The sequence below is a fragment of the Podarcis liolepis genome (genome assembly GCF_965112155.1).
Source record: "Podarcis liolepis genome assembly, chromosome: 1".
Taxonomy (NCBI): domain Eukaryota; kingdom Metazoa; phylum Chordata; class Lepidosauria; order Squamata; family Lacertidae; genus Podarcis; species Podarcis liolepis.
In genome coordinates, this window is record NC_139554.1 from 38,613,238 (window position 1) to 38,630,858 (window position 17,621).

The following is a 17,621-nucleotide window of genomic DNA, read 5'->3' on the forward strand; positions in this document are numbered from 1 at the left end:
GTTTATCATCAGGGCAAATAATAAAGCACTGGCATGAAATGAGAGTGCAGGCCTTGGTTGGATGATGGTATTATTTGGGTTCATGATATGGTTGTTGTTGTTGTTTTATGCCCCACCCATCTGTTCAGTCTGTCATTTCAACTTGTTGGCCTCCTTTGTTTATTTTGCCTAATTGGTTTTGGATATGGGGGATTTGTGTGTTTTCTTCTTAAGAAAAGTTACATGTTATTTCTCCAGGAAGGTGAGAAGACAAACTTAGAAAATATTGAAATGTTGAAGTAATGTCTTCATTTATCTAATGGCCACAGGTCTATGCAGAGTGCAGTCCTTTGTTTGCCTTCATAAGTGGGTACAAACACCCATTTCTCTGATTAAGGAGCTATCTGTTAGGATTTATTCATATGGACCTCATTCAATTTTTATTCAGTTTAGTCTTGTAAAACTTTCATCTGTGAGGAATACATTCAACCTTGTGTTTTATCATATTTTGTTCCTTCAATGCTATTGCTGCATCTTTCTTTAAGCTTATTCATATTTCTTCAGTAAAGGTTTTAAAGCTCTTATTTTTCTTGTCTTTGTCCTTCATTGATTCAGTCCTCTCTAGTATCTTTTTCACTGTAGTTTAGATAGCTATTGGCAATAACCTGAATTCAGAACCATTCCTACTGTGTCCTTTTGAAGATCATAGGACAGTTTACAATATAAAAACACATAACATACTAAAGAAAAAGGGGAGAAAGACACATACACTGCAAATTTTTCAGAGCTATTATTGATAAAGCTGTCCTGAATACAGTGGTGCCTCGCAAGACGAAATTAATTCGTTCCGCGAATTTTTTCATCTAGCGAATTTTTCGTCTTGCGAAGCACGGTTTCCCATAGGAATGCATTGAAAATCAATTAATGCGTTCCTATGGTCAAAAAAAGTCCAAACAAAGCCAAATTTGGTACAAGAGTTTATTAAGTGCTCTTTAAAGTCACACATACTGTAAAGAGCATTTCAAAATTCAAACCCAGATTTTTTTTAAAAAAAACAGCAGAGTGGCCCAATGGTCACAGAAAAATCATAAAAATGCAGAAAAAAACCCACAAGCTTCCAGATTCTTGCAAACCCCTCCCCAACTGTTCCCCCAGCCACCCAGCACACAGAAATTCAAATCCAGAATTTTTTTTAAAAAAACAGCAGAGTGGCCCAATGGTCACAGAAAATCATAAAAATGCAGGGGGGGGAAACAAGCTTCCAGATTCTTGCAAACCCCTTCCCAACACCAAGTCCTTGAATTCCAAACACCCCAACCCAAAACCCAAAACCCCCCCAAAAAGTTTTAAAAGCTTAACTTACCAAATGGCTGCAAAAGAAGTTTTGGGAAAGTTTCAAAAATCACCAAAGTCTTTAAAAACCTCAAAAACTACTACTTTAAAAACCTCAAGGCTACTATGTACACTGCGTTCTATGAATTGCTCCTCGAAGTCAAGTCGCAACTGTATTAACGGTGTTAAGAAAAAGGAACAAACTTGCAAGACGTTTTCGTCTTGCGAAGCAAGCCCATAGGGAAATTCGTCTTGCGAAGCAGCTCAAAAACGGAAAACCCTTTCGTCTAGCGAGTTTTCCGTCTTGCGAGGCATTCGTCTTGCGGGGCACCACTGTAATTGGTTTCTATTAGTTTATTCTGATTATTTGTTGACCAACTCTTTATTTTGACAATAAATAATCTAGGAGTCAGAATTCTAATATTTGAATTGCTAACCACATAACGAAAATGCCCAGGCAATACCTTTGGTGCTTAGAATATTAGTAATTACTTTCTGGAAATGGACAAGAACACCACTGAGATGTCCACTTATAAACGTAAGAAACCTTTATTATTACTATGAAAACATGGTTTGTAAATCTGTTTCATTATTTCAGTCCCTGTTGATGAGAGAAACATGGGATCGCTAGTGAAATGCCATCATGGGGGTATGTGTTGGGTGTGTTGCTCTCATCCTCTCCAGCCCAGGCTCCAAGGCTTAGGCTCATTGTGAGAGGCAGGTGTGCACTTTTTGCAGGTCCTCTCTAAACTGCCTGATCAGCTGAGTGAGCCTTTGTTGTCTGGTTGACTCATGTGGGCCTCAGACCTGAGTTTAAATTAGGTCTGTTAGGTGGCCGCTATCACTTGTCCTTCAGCTTCTACCTCCAATCTAAAAAATGGGAATTAACCTGCCTTCCATGATCTACCTTCCTTACAAATTTGTTACAAAGGTAAACAAGCTTATAAATGAAAGCCCTATGTTCTCTTTGCATTATTGAGGGGTAATGTTAATTAAATTAATGGTTTAATGCTCTAAATGTCATGACGCATCATTGTAGCAGCTCTTTCCAAGAGTTACTGCCTGCGACATAGTCCCTCCTGAGTTCCACTGCAAGGAAGACAGAAAGGTGAGACAGCTACAGTGTGGTTTCAGTTGTGCGTAATTGTAATTTTGTGAGAATTGCTGCTGTGCTACATGACTGTTCAGTGCAGGCAGTACTGAAGCACCTCTGCTCTTAAATTGTCTCTGAAATGTGTGCAGTGGAGAAAGAGAAACCTCCCTGTAGCCTTTCTTGTTTGTACTACTTGGCTTGGGCTATTTGATACCTACTGCAGAATTAATGAGAGAATGGCGGCACTGTGGAAGACCTGTCAGTTGATTCCACATTATGGAGAGAGAATGAATTAGGAATACAGCCAATGTGTGTTTAAATGGCTCTACTTGAGCATCACTAATCAAATAATAGGACTGCATATTAGGTCATATTATATGTCCCTATAAATGCATAATTTATTTGCTTGCTTATTTAACAAAATAATACATGCTGTGACTGTTTTGCGTTGGGGGGGGGGTTGCATAGTGTGGCTTGGCATTTTTCTAGATATACCCTGGCTGTTAGTTGGACCTTAGCCTATTATCTTGCCAGATAATGCATTTCAGTATACATAGATTAAGTCTGTTTGGTTTTATCACCACTAGTTGGTCAACAGTTCTAATTTCTACACCTGCCATATTAACAGATGTGATTTTGTGGAATGGTGTTTAGGAGCCTAGGGATAACCAAACTACCTCAGGATAGCTTAGTCTTATATGATCCACACACAAGGCACAGGCATGTGGTAAAATCAGCATTGGGTAAATAACAAAAAACTTTTCTTTAAAAACCATAAACACACTTGGAGCATTGATTAAATAAGTTAAGATTTAATGACACACTTTCATGTTTCTCTTTGCTGTCTTTCAGTCTGTACCCACAGTTCTGTCTGTTAAGGACATTATCCGACTGTTAGCAAGTGTTAGATGCATGTTACCAGATATATAAATGAACAGCTAGGATGAAAATAGAATCTATAGTGATCATTTAAGTTCAGTTAATTGTAATAGCTAAAAAGCAGTGTATGGTTTGTTTCTGTCAAGCTAATTTCACATTTCATGTAATACGCCATACAATTCCCCTGTTCCACTTAGCTCAGTTAGCATTTATATCTCAATTCATGTATGTCTCATTGGTTGCTCTCCTGTACACAGCTATACTGCTTAAATCCCTCTTAAGTCAATGTGAATCAACCAGCCTAACTGTACACTGGGTTGCCGTTTTCACCTTTATAATATTAAGCTGTTAAGGCTTGCCCTATGTGCAAAAGAGCCCATAGCATATAGCAAGCACTTTATTTTCCTTAAAAAACACATTTCAGAAGAGTGTACACTTGTTTCACCAAGTCTTATATCTCTTTCTTAGCTTAACTGTTCTCTTGATGGATTGTGTGCCTTATTGTTCTCGTTTGCATGTAACATTAAGCAATAGTTAATGCTAAGTTATAGTTAATAAACCATCATTAAAACCAAGGTATCTCACATACAGTCACTCAAACCATGGTTTGTATATCACAGAACAGTTTCTTTTTCCTCCACTGTTGAATTTTAACCTGTTCTACACTAGTAGCTTTGGAGCAGTGACAGATCCTTAACCATAGTTAAGGAGAGAGGTCCAAGTTCACACATAATACTAAGCTATGGTTAACGTTAAGAAAAGGTTATAAACTGTGGCTTAATGTTAGATGATCAACTTTAACTTTAGTTAAATAAACTGTGGCTTATAAGCTGTGGCTGATTGTAATTTGTGAACATGGTCAGCGTAGCTGTTTATTAAACAAAACAGAAGGTTTCATAATATCCTAGTACTAGTAGAATGTGAGAGTTTTAAAGTTCATGTTTAAGAACTTAAAAATATGTACACAAGGAAATGTTTAATCCAATTTGCATTACAAAGCAAATAACCTACTATGATAGACTGTTGCATCTGATGATGCATAAACATTAAAATGACTTTGCCAAATACAGGAAGTTTTAATTATGCTTGTGTAGATTCATGCAGATCAGCTTTTTCTTATCTATAGTGCTTATCTTTGTTTAAAAAACTACTTATCTGTTTCTTAGTTAAGAACTATGGTTTGAAGTTACAGTTTGGCCCATCATTAAGTATAACCACAGCACAGAAGACTGATTTGTACAACTCTGTGGGTCTCTTTCCACCCCTTCTGCTTTACCAAATGCATAGCAATATAATGTACATTCTTAATCTAACACCATGTTTTTAGGACTAAATTTGAATTAGATTATATGTAAATGTCTCTATCTGTCCTGATCAACTATGCTGGATCGAAACTTCATTACATCAAAGTAAGCTATGTCATATCAGTATGCCTATGAATTTGACACCATTTTTCCTAAAATGTGATTGTTCATCTGCCTTAAGCCATTAGCAGAGTAACTGCCATGTCTTAATATTGTGATTTGAGCTATGCAAGACTATTGAAAATAATTTAAGCCCCTATAGCTAGAACAAACCCTTATTTGACCTACTTGTACTTTTTATATGGTGGAGCATATGGCATCTCTACTTCCATTCACAATAATAGTACAACAAGAGCTGCAGCATTTATTCCTATTTTTTTATCCTCAAGTTATGATTGCTTTCCTGAATAGTTGCATTTTCAGTCCAGAAATATTAAAAATTTCTCTAACTCTCATCTTCCCAGCAACACAAGTCACAGGAGAGCCATGTGTATTTCCTCATAACTGTAATACTTTCCTTCCCTTTTAATTAGGTGTGGTGGTGTGTTATGTTTAGTTGCCAGTGTGTTGTGTTTAGGAAGTATAAAACCAGAAACTTCCTTAAGTGAAGCTTAGTCTATCATTCATGTTATGCAATCAGTTGATAAAAGATGGGCAGAATTTAGAGACCAGCTGAATATGTGAGCCCTCTTACAGATAATTAGGTATTTACTAGAGCTGTAAGTTAAGATTTCAAATATTGATTAAACCACTTAATCAGGAGAGAGACCATCAGCCATCATCACTTTGCTGTTTGGTAGAAAGCTCTATCTCTTGAATTTTTGCTTGCTATGCAGCTGTTTAAAACACAGAAATCAAAGAGACAGGTCAGTTCTGTCTTTACACAGGTAAACTTTGTTCCTGCTTTGTGCACTGAGAAACTTTGAGTTCTTCGTTGCTGAAATCATTGCCAAGACCGTATTTTTTGCAACTCCAAAAATGCTTATAAAATTCAAAGTCCTTAAGAAACACCCCTTTCCACACTTCATTTTGAAATACCATTTCTGCTACAGAAATTTAATGATTGATAGCCCACTTTATTCATAATACAACCATAAGAATTCCAATCTGGGACATTGTAGGAGCAAAGAAATGGACACTTCCTCCCTACTCTTTGGAAGTGAATTGATAGGGTGTTAGCTGAAATGTTCAGGAATCAGTTGCAAGGCAATAAACAGAACTGATTTGCTAATGAGTGAACTTTTGGTTTAATAGCAGACTGTACTCACTTTGAAATGAGACACCAGTTCTCAGACTTGTTTTTATAGTAGTGCCAAACTCCTGATCAAACCAAGCGTGTTTGATTTACAAATGAAACAGTCGTTTTTTGCTGAGACAGTCATACACAAGCAGTGGGATGGGGGCAAATAATAATAATGATTGTTTCCTGCTGACAAAATCAGTTGATTCTTCTTTTAAAACTACAAAGAGAGAGATAGAGATTTGCTGATCAATTCCATTGCAAGACCATGGCCTTTCTCAGAAAAGTGTGGACAATTTCTAAATTCATTGCATTGTTAGACCACAAGCAATGCAAACACTTAATAATATAGTTTCAATACCAAATACTTTATAACACTACAGGTATGAACATCAAGCCATTGATCTGTATGTATGAATTCTATATTTTATGCCACTGGTGCATTTAAAATTGCATCAGAAATTCACTTGTTTACCAAAGCATATATAGAGTTCTCTCATTTTGAAAATTGACTTAGCTATCCCGTTGTCAGCTGAAGCAAAGCAGTCAATATTAACATCAAATGAATATCAGACCTGAGAGCAGAAAGTCAAATACAGTGGTACCTTGGGTTAAGAACTTAATTCGTTCTGGAGGTCTGTTCTTAACCTGAAACTGTTCTTAACCTGAAGCACCACTTTAGATAATGGGGCCTCCTGCTGCCGCTGCGCCGCCGCCGCACGATTTCTGTTCTCATCCTGAAGCAAAGTTCTTAACCCGAGGTAATATTTCTGGGTTAGCAGAGTGTAATCTGAAGCGTATGTAACCCGAGGTACCACTGTATCTCATCTACAGCTCGAACACTGGCAGAAAACCACACATGCAACAATCACACCTCCAGACATTTTAGGCCACAACCCCCAATCATTCCCCACCATGGGATATAATGGGCAGAGGCTGGTGGAAGTTGAAGTCCAAACAAACTTGGAGGGCATCAGGTTGGGGAAGACGTAAGCTGAGAAGAAAAAGAACATGTACCAATCTCAGCTTCATAAAGTGATATTTTTCATCAGGTTTGTTTTAGCTTTAAAAAAAATCAAAAAGGTATTTGGGAACATGAAGACTTGTTTAATTTTTTTCTTTTGAGACATGGCTAAAATCCTATACCAAGTACCTGGGAGTAAGTCCTATCCAACTCAGTTGGACTTACTTCTCACCCAGACATGTATAGAATTTCTCTATTTATTCCAGGAAAAGATGGCAAAGCTCTGTTCTGTGAGTAGAACTCCACTCACGAGTCTCATAGGTTGAAGAGCATTAACTTAGTGGTGGGGCCCCTGCAGAAAGTCTCTGGTTCAATCCATGGCATTTCCAGGTAGAGCTAAAAAATGGTGCTTGATGAAGCACAGGAGAGTCATTGCTAGTCATTGTAGACCTGTAGTCCCTGACATCAGACAACCCTCCTAACATGTTGTGTGGGTAGGGAGAAAAGGAGAAAGAGTGTGTTTTGGTTTGGGACGATTTACCTGTTGGGGGGGGGTTGCTTTCATTTGTGTACATGTGTGTCTTATTTTGTGTTGGTGTAGGTGTTTTGCCCATTTTGGAGAGGATTTTGAGCATCATCAGCTGGGTATTCTGTAGTGCCCATGACAGCATGTTAGATTTCCAAATGTGTCCATGGGCCCAACAAGTGTGGGTCTCCTGGTGCAGGCAATATTGAGCCAATTGGAGCAATGGCCTAATAGAAGATAAATTCCTGTTTTCCTATGATCCAACCTTGTTTGTTTTATATCAGAGTTCTGATATTAGAAAATGTTGAGATACATTTGACCATGTCATTCACAGTTCTCACGTACGTTTTTCATTTTTGTTTCTAACAATTTATTTTTATTTTATTTTTTAGGAAATAGCATATTACATTCGGCTGCAGACAGTGTAACCAGTGCAGTACAGAAGGCAAGTCAAGCTTTGAATGAGCGTGGTGAAAGGTTAGGTCGAGCAGAGGAAAAGACAGAGGATATGAAGAACAGTGCTCAGCAGTTTGCAGAAACTGCACACAAGGTATGAAATTAATAAAATACAGCTTAAGGAAAGGGACAAGAAATCCTTAATATGGTAATAACTTCTATGAGAAGCAGGTTGCTAGGAAACCCCTAATATTAATATGCAATGTTGTTTTCACATATTGTTGTCATCTGTTTAATCTCATCAAAGGGTACCAAACCCTTGTTGATAAATGCTGGCAAAGGGGCACATTCTGACCTGGTAAGTTAGCGCTGGCATTTGTTTGTTTGAAAAATATGCAGCCCACACTTCTAGTGCCTGGGTATTCAGGTGGGGCAGGGGAGTTTTACAACAATTAAGTAAATCAAATAAAGCACAACATTCCATAAAATGATGTAATACAACAGAGATGGGTTCAACAGATACAAAAATATCAGATAAAAAAATTATATACCCCAATAAAACATATGTTTGCTGGAATACAAAAAAGTTTTTACACTCTCTTGGAAGATTCTGAGGAAACCGAGAATACGTGTGAAGGCTAATGTTCTGCCATGTGCATTAACTAAATCTGAGGTAGGGCCTTCTCAGTAGTGGCACCCACCCTACAGGTGGTATCCAGCTAAGGCTGCAATCCTAACCATGACTATTTAATTCAATGTGGCTTACTCCCGGGTAAGTGGGGTTACTATGTCATACTCTGAATAGACCCAGAGAAGTCAATGCCAGTGAGATTTTTTATTGTAAATAACAAACACAAAGAATCCAATTGTAAGTTAAAAAATACTAGTTTTCAGAGCTGTAAATTAACAAAACATACAATTATAAAGTTCTCCAAATATTTTAGATTTAAAAATCGCCATGACAGCCAACAGTTTTCATCTGACAAGCTTCTCACTTCTAGCATATACAAAGCAACCTCATAAATAACAAACTTATCTTTATCAGCCAGCAACCATCTAATTTTGAAATCACCTGTTTTGACCTTCTAAAAAATTCTGGAATGAATAGAAGGATCTGCTCCTATGAAGGGCAATAAAGAACATAGTACACAGTATCTCCATCTGACCTCATCCACTTACACAAAAATGGTCTTTTGTTGGCCTTTTAAAGAATGTACTGGTTAAATATTCTGTTGGCATGGTTTGAAAAGCTGAGCAGAGTAACACATATCTAACAAGGAAAAAAAAAAGTTCCACAGATTGCATCAAACTATGCAGCAAGACCTGACAAAAAGAATATGAGGACTTGCATTTTCCATCTCCCGTTTTGCTTTGTGATACAGTCAGGACCAGGAGAGGAATGTTGCCACCAGCAGTGCAAAATACATCCTTTGGATTGCATTGTAGCATTTTCCCTATTATACATTTACACTTAAGTCTTGTGCTGCCCTTGGTATTACTGTGGCTATTCCTTACATCTTACATCTTAAAAAGGAGCTTATATTTCTAACTGTGCCTACAAATACTCTTACTTTTTACCTGTAGAAGATGGGTGCTCACTTCACCTCAGAGAATGCATGTTTTTATGTTTAAGTTAATTTCGAACTGCTCCCATCACCCCCAGACACCACGTTGGTGAAGGCTGAAAGCCTTCTCTTAGAATATGATTAAAACAAAAGTGGCTATCTTGGTCTTTGAATCTTTATCAGTCTGGCTATAACTCGGCAACTTCCACTAACAATTACTAGCAGAGGGCTATCTGGACTATACATACACATACACTTCTGTAAATGGAGTTGGAAGCAAATATAGACCATCCCTGACTACCCCAACAGCTTGTCTTCCCAGACCTTTGTTGCACTGTATCCATTCAGCCCAAACACCCCCTGTCCTTGGGGCAAGTCTCTTTTCAAACAAGCCTGATCTGTTAACCTTGCCTGTGATCTAGACTAGCAACCTCTGTCTTTCCCCACATAATTGGCTTCTTTGCTAAGCCTTCTGCTGTCCCTTAAACGCTCTTCATAGTGTTCTCAAGACTTGATATCTCCTGTATTCACAGCCTTTCTCTAACACTCCTCTATTATTATATGCTACAAGGACTGACCATCACCTTTTTGGTTCATAATAAATATGGAATTGTAGTACGTGTATGCGATGCAACTTTCAAGAACTCTAGACAACCTGGAACATGACTCTTCTTCCTTTTCTTTAAAAATATATATATGAATATTTCAAGCATCGTATCACACCCCTAGAAACTACAGGAAAATCTTGAAACTTATTCCTTTAATCCTCATTTATTTATCTTGCATTTATGTTTTTCTGCAACATTCGGAACTGAATACTAATGAGCAATACTGAATTCCTGTGTTGCTTTCTCCCACTTTTGGAAGTAGTGAAACAAACTAATTAATCTGGTTTGTGTTTACTTTTAAACTCTTTGAAGTGACTTCACAGAGTCATTGTTGCAAAGTCAATTATTTATACAAGTTGCTGGTTTATGTGCTTTGTGCCCAATACTAATCTGTGCCGTGCCTGAAATGTAAAATAATCCTGCACTGGCAAAAATCCTAATGATGACGTCTATTAATGTAAAAAAGAAAAAGAAAGAAAGAAAAAAGATTTAAGTAAATATCTGTGTGCCATTCAGCATCTTCATTTTTAAGGAACATTTCAGAATCAAGTCAAGGATCTCACTTAAAAGATGTAGCACAAATGCTGTGACAGTTCGTCAGCTCCTGACATCACTATTAAAATGTTGTGATTAGATGGCTGAGGTGGTGTCCAGGAAGTGGCTACATGTCAAGTTAATTTCTGTATTAAGTGGATAAGATGTGGGGAGAGATGCTTGCTAGCACATCACATGAAAAGGCTTTTCTGTGTGTATCCCAAAATAACCAGATATAAGTGCCAATATGAGAGCTGATATTGAAAGATGCAGCTGTGTTCTTGTTACCTACTTTTAAATGTCTTGAGTATTGGGGCGGGGGGGGGGATCATTTATTGAAACCCAAGAGATTTGTTGCCCGTCAGTGTTGCCAACAATAAACTAGATGGACTGGTTCTCTGTTAGCTTCCTATGACACAGATTTGTTCAGTATTCATAAGAATAACTCAAGAGGTCTGCACTGGTTACCAATTTGCTACTGGGCCAAGTTCAAGGTATTACTATCAGCATATAAAGCCCTTGACAACTTGGGACCAGCCTTACCTGACATGCATCCATTCAACCGCTTCAGTCGGTGGAATTGGCACTATTACAGGTGCCATATAAGACCTGTACCTAATTTGTAAGAACTCGATCGTTTCGTGTGGCAGAGCCTACACTTTGGAACTCCCTGTCTACTGAGATCGAGCAGCTGAATTCACTGACCTCTTTTTGGCAGCTGCTAAAAATATTTTCTTTAGACAAGCCTACCCAGATGCTTTGAAAGTTAAGGTGATTTTAATCTGATTTAGTCCCAACCGACTCCAGCTACAAAAGGTGAGACTGCTGAACAGACTCTTGGGCTGGGGTACTGGTTAGGGTTTTCCATTGGGGGAGGGTTTTGGCATATATATATATATATATATATATTTGCTTTCGTAGATTTTCACGGGTACAGGAATGCAGGTTTTGGTGTCTTCGGGTGTCTTCCCGTGTAAGAGTTGGGGTGTCTAGGCGACGTTTCGACGAGGTCTCACTCGTCATCTTCAGGCTGGTGCTTTCGGCTTCTTGTTACTGGAACAGAACACTGAGATCCTGCTCTGTTCCAGTAACAAGAAGCCGAAAGCACCAGCCTGAAGATGACGAGTGAGACCTCGTCGAAACGTCGCCTAGACACCCCAACTCTTACACGGGAAGACACCCGAAGACACCAAAACCTGCATATATATATATATATATATATATATATATATATATATATATATGGTCAACTTAAGGTGTTCATATTTAAGAACACCCCCCTAGCTTATGCAAACTATATGCTCTATATAGAGGATCATAATCAAGAGTCTCTGTGTGTTTCCACCTCCCTTGTAGATGGGTCTTAATTCCTTACATTTTAGTATAAATCAAGCCGCACTTTGTTGTGACATCAGGTCCCCTGAACAGTGGTTTGAGCTATCCCTCCAAACTAAGATTGTAAACCATGGTTTGATTCCGCTAGGGAGGGATCACTCAAGCTACCGTTAGTTCTGTATTTGCAATGAGGAGGGGAGGGGTTTGATATGCTTATATTTCCTTTCAAAGCTTTCTTTAGAAGTTAGATAATCTCATTAACATTGCATGTGATATTTGTAATTTAAATAAAGTAATTTTATGGTGTTTCTTTTTATCTTGGTTGGATTTCAGCATCTTCACCTTGAAGTGAGTGAAAACAACTAAGTATCTTCCTTCTGTATTGATTATATGGTCTGTGACTGTAGCAAGCAATATAAACTCAACAGGAGAAAGTTTTATTGGGATTTGCACCCAATATATACATGCTTCCATTTTGTCTGCAGCACAGGAACTAAGCCTAGTTCATAAATGTCCAGCCATAATTGTAAATAAGTCTTAATGCATCTCTCACTCTCTCACACATTTTCCCTCCAGCTTGCCATGAAGCACAAGTGCTGAAAATGCCTACTGTAAAGCTCTTTCCAAGAGGAACTGAAAAGCTAGATTCATCATTTTTTTACTGGAGATACAACCACATGTCTGCTTTTTTCTACAGTTCATTGAAGCCCAGTTATTCCAGTTACTATGTAGGAAATAAGTTATATTCCTATCTTTTTGTATTGCTAAGCCATTCTGCACTTTTACCATATATATTTTTTATTATTTAAATTAAGAGATGGTGTTAACATGGAAATTGGACCAAAGGACATACTGAACTGCATTGATCTTCAACATCACACTTTCCCCAGTATTAAGAAAGAAGAAATAAAACTGCCTACGGGGAAGATTACCAAATGAAAATAAAATCCAAGGAATTTGGTTTACAATTATCTCTTTGAACAATTTTTAGAGCTACATAGTTTATGTCTTCGATCACTGAGCAAAACGAAATGAATTATTTGCTATGAAAAAGCAGCCTTCTCATTTCTGCCAGTATTAATACTCATATTTTGCATGTGCCATCACCAGCACCACAGTGCAAATCTGGATTCGAGAGGTCAACTTGTGGTCAACACTACATTTTCAAAATAACTTCTTCTTTTTTACTCTTCTGATTTATTCTTTGGACTGTATAATACCACCGAGAATTCACACTTGAGATGTTAAGGCTAAGGAAACTCTGATGACTAAATTTCCAAATGTCTCTACATTTAGTCTGGAATTTAGCAGTCAAATTATAAAACAGAATTTTCCCTTTGTAAATGAGATTTTTAAGAGAGAGAGAGAGAGAGAGAGAGAGAGAGAGAGAGAGAGAGAGAACATTCCAAATCCACATTATACAGGAATCATTCCAGCATTTTAATGTGTCCACGAACACTTACTACACTTGCTGAAGCTGCAGTTCTGCTTAATGTTAAGCATGCTTCAATTTTAGTGCTTTGAGTAACTTTGGTACATTTATTCCCAACACTGCAGCCTCGCCATCCTTGGCTAGGAGAAGCTAAGGTTGAACTGCCCTTGCACTGAGTGGTTCCCAAGGAGACTCATAATTTTAGAGTGACTAAAATTAACCTTGCATTTTGTGGAATACTTTCACACACACAAATTTCGTTGGTTTTGAAGCTTTTGCTGTTTGATCTAACAACATGCACAAAAGCCTCTTGGTTGAGTTTGGGATCTGGAGCTATGCATGGAGTTCTTGGCACTAGAGCTCAGCATCCAGTACCTAGGGTTCGCAGTTACTCAGTTAGCTTGCAACACTTGATCTATAAGCACATCCATTGCACATGAAGTCAGTTCTGTCTGCTTTGTCAGCATCAGTACCAGACCATTCTTACCTAACTTCCCTTCAAGAGATGATTGAGTCGTGTGGATCCAACCACACCCTTTCCTCTGATAGCAGTGAATATTTGCTAGGCATAGGAAGATGTGTGCGCAGAAAATGTGAGGGACTCTCCAGAACAACCCTGCCTCCATAAGTTCCAGCAAATGTTTCAGGATTTCTGATATATTTTGTATTTTCTTCTCTGATTTTCCTCTGTGCTTTGAATTTTTAGATCCAAAGTGATATGTGAGCAGAATTTCATGTTATTTCACTGCTATTGCATTATAGATTACGATTGGAACACAGCTAATGGTTTTCGAGTAAGGCAGCCCAAGAGATGAGAAAAACGGTTTGTAGATATTGGAGAGTGAAATTTCTGCGTTTTTATTTTATTTTTGTTTGCACAAACACCAGCAAAACAAAAGAAGCAGCTTTTAATGTAGATGAACCTTTAAATCAAAGCAGAGAGAACATCCATTTAATTAGACTTAATTGCCTATTAGATTTGTTTGAAGTTGTAAGAGAAAAGTGGCTTTGTGGACCCCCCCCCCCTTAGGAGTTACAACAGCACAAGCCTGCCAGTTAGACATGTTCCAAATCAAAATAAGGTGGTTAAATGTAATGCCTTCACTGTTCATCCAAGGTGCATTTTGAACCATTGGCTCCACCTGATGCACCTACTGCTCAGGAATTAAATGGGCCAGCAAAATATCCAGTAGATCTTTGCGCTTTGGAATTAGACTAAAGTATACAGCATTTTCCAAAGCAATTTTGTTACCAGTTTTTCATTACTGTTTTTAATAGGCTTGGGCAAGGTAGGGGTGTCAGGATTAAAAATAATAATAATAAGTAATGAGAAATACAAGCTAAAATACAGTTGCCGTGTCAGTTTTGCTGAAGTTAGTGGATGAAACGAGATCGTCACAAAGGCAGCCTGTGGAACCCAACAATGTGGGTACCACCTTTCTGTAATGCTGCCCCATGCAATGGGCTATGCATGAATAGTGCAGCTATGTAGGCAGGACTCATCATAGGGATCTTTCCCATGCGATCTTTCCCACACACACCAAGTGCCCTGGACAAGTAGTCACATCATTCATAGGCGGTTCCAGCTCTCTGAACTGCATCATGTAAAGCCAGCACCAATGTGGCCATAGCTGAAAAGTACGTCAGTTGGAGATTAGATGAATTTACAATTAACATGAATGAAGTGTTAGGTAATACAGTGTGAATGAGGATGCTGTTTGCAGTTGGCCATATCTGATCGGAGGACTACTGCTAAATTCCAGATTTTCCATTGCTTGTACTGTGAACCATTCTGTATGTTATATTTATTTTGCACATTTTTTGCATTTCAGATCAATGATAATTTTGGCTTCTTGTCAAATTAGGGCTTGTTTTCAAACTGCCAAGCAACCCCTGGTGATTTTATCACTTTGATGTATCAAAAATTAGATCTTAATTTTTATTTCTGCTATTGAGTAAATTTAAATTTCATGGTGGCTTTTTTTTTAAGGGTAATTAGAAGCAAATGTGCTGACATCTAGTACTGAAGGTAAACATTATAGTGTTAAAAACGTCCTCCTGAGAATAGTGGTAGTATACAATTCTAGTATTAGATATTTGAGTACACAAAGTATACCGTAATTCAGGTTAATGTTTCATATTCAAGAATGTATTTGTAAAAAGTAACAAGAACCATAGTTTCTTTATCAACTTTTTAAAAGTTCTGCGAAGAATAAAAAACGTATGTTACTTGGACTTCAAACTGTTATATCAGTGAGATCAGTCTTAACAGCCTATTTTTGTGGCTAGCAAAATGTGCATTAATGTGAAAATGTTAACAGAACTTGCTCACTAAATAAGTGATCTTACGTTTGTTGTGCTTTAACATGCCAAAATTGTAAATTCTTGTTGATATGATATTCTTTCTAAGGATATAGGAAAAAAACACACCACACCATTCTACAATAAATGGGTTCTTTTCTAATCCTGGTTTTTGTCATTCAATAAAATATGCTGTTCTTCCAGATTATTTGGCGAGAGAAGGCATGACTGTAAATTTAACCTTGTAGAATGATTTTTGTTATTATTCCATACCTCCTCTTTTGCTCTTAATCCTTTTAGATGACACTTAAGGGCGCTTCCAGTAGACCTGCATTTTGAGCATTCATCCTGATTTGTTTGCAGGCAGATTAGACATGGTTAGCTGTTTTACTGAGCATTCACTTTTGTTTGTGAGGAGGCTAGATGATGTAGCATCCCACACTTTCTGCTACTTTTTCCTTTCACTTTCCTTTTTTGCAAAAAAAGAGAAAATTATATTTTGGGAAGCAGGTTTGATGTGCAATATCTCTAAATCAACTTTAATTGTGGAACTGGAATTTGCTGGTATGTGGATGTCTATCACCCCAAAATAGTGACTGTCTCAAGGTGCCCCAAGTCTAAAGAGCTCTGTGGGAAGCACATTTTGAACTGGGAGCTCAGCGGCGCCTCCCTCCACCCCTCAGCCACACCAGCAAGGGCTTATTTACACAACTACTTTATGGTGGTTACCGGAACACTTAGCCATGTTCCCCCCACCCCTTATTTCCTCCTTTTGTTGCTGGCAGAAGTGCCTAATAAAATATTGCATACTAGAGATCCATAAGGAATCAGCCATTCAAAATAAAGATTTCATGGCTCATACTTGTTGTATATATGCCTTAACTAAATGATTTACACAAAGTTGGCCACTGATTTTCATATGTATTCCAGACAGATAAGATTGCCTGCAAAGAATGTGACACTTGTTTTGTGGCCTGAAATGTGTGCAGAAGCTGATCGCTGAAGACCGTCATCTTTTGCATCACATCATTCAGAATTGTTTTGGCTTCTTGTCACACCTGTACTGTAAATATTCACATTACTAAAAGGTATATTTACCAATGTGCTACATGCACAATACGAAGTGCTACTGGACCGATCCATCCTCTTGAAGAATAAAAAGCACCATGGCTCTAAATGGTTACGGTGCTCAAATACATTGCTGAATGTTGTGAATGCAAGTTGCAGTTTGTCCCTTCAATAAATAGCTACTTCTCTCTTCGTCAGGGCATAGGAATGTCTAGGCCCTTGGAATGAGATGTTGGCCTTGTACAAAACTATAATCTGGCAAAATAGAATTCATTGTATGTATTGTTCTGTGTGTGATTCACATAACTGTAAAATGACAATTTTGTTTTCATAATAAAAGTTTTAATAAGTATATGAACGATGACTTTTTGCTTTTATATTTTGGGATGTCCCAGCTATTACAAAAGTATTGTGAAAATGCTGGCTTCAGCTGATGTTTGTCTGCTGGAAAGCAGCCATCAGCTGAATGGAGAAATGGGAGCAGTTTTTGGCTATTCCTCTCCCACATCCTCTACCCTACTGCTTCTCAAAATCTCTAGAGAATTGGGGGACCCTCTTGAACAGATTTTGGGTGCATGGGGAGCTGTGGCCAGGGGAGGAATTGCTGGAAATGGCCACAGAGGTGGGAAACTTCTGGAGGTGGAGAAGGTTTGGGCGCTGCTTCCAGGCTTCCCACAGGCATCCAGTTGGCTGCTGTGAGAACACCATGCTGGACTGGGTGGGCCATTGGCCCAATCAAGCAGGTTCTTATGTAGGTGCACAGGTAAGCAGACCTGAGCAGGCAGGTAGTGCTAGATTCATAGGAACGTAAGTTCTACAGCAGCATCGTCTGCGTTGCAGCTCGTGACTCTCCCACTGGCTTCATACAAACTTTTCCCAGGCTTTCTTGCCCTTGTGCCTTGCAGACCTGGAAAAGCAGCTTCAAGGCCCCCTTTCACCATGGAATGTGAAGGAGGATGGGCTTCACTGATTGCCCATTAGCATTCATTGTGACCGAGCCCACCCCAAAGCTCAAAGGAAGGCTTTTGGAGAATAGGCCAGCAGCGGGGCTCCAAAGGTATTTAT

The 17,621-nt window shown here is 38.3% G+C and overlaps 1 protein-coding gene across 5 annotated transcripts in view; it reads left to right on the forward strand.

Annotated features, from left to right (window-relative positions):
- The window catches only part of STXBP6 (syntaxin binding protein 6), a 106,053-nt gene extending 89,143 nt beyond the window's left edge, over window positions 1–16,910 (forward strand). For 3 of the 5 annotated variants that reach the window (XR_014527740.1, XR_014527741.1, XR_014527742.1), the window contains exons 5-7: window positions 7,710–7,867; window positions 12,332–14,441; window positions 14,595–16,910. Coding sequence is in view for 2 of the 5 variants with exons in the window: in XM_083510339.1 (XP_083366465.1) it covers window positions 7,710–7,867; window positions 12,332–12,355 (182 nt within the window). In the remaining 3 variants the exon portion in view is untranslated. Of the gene's footprint in view, window positions 1–7,709; window positions 7,868–12,331 lie in introns of all 5 variants that reach the window. The other 2 variants (XM_083510339.1, XM_083510340.1) reach the window with 1 other exon arrangement.
- The last annotated feature ends 711 nt before the right edge of the window (window positions 16,911–17,621 follow it).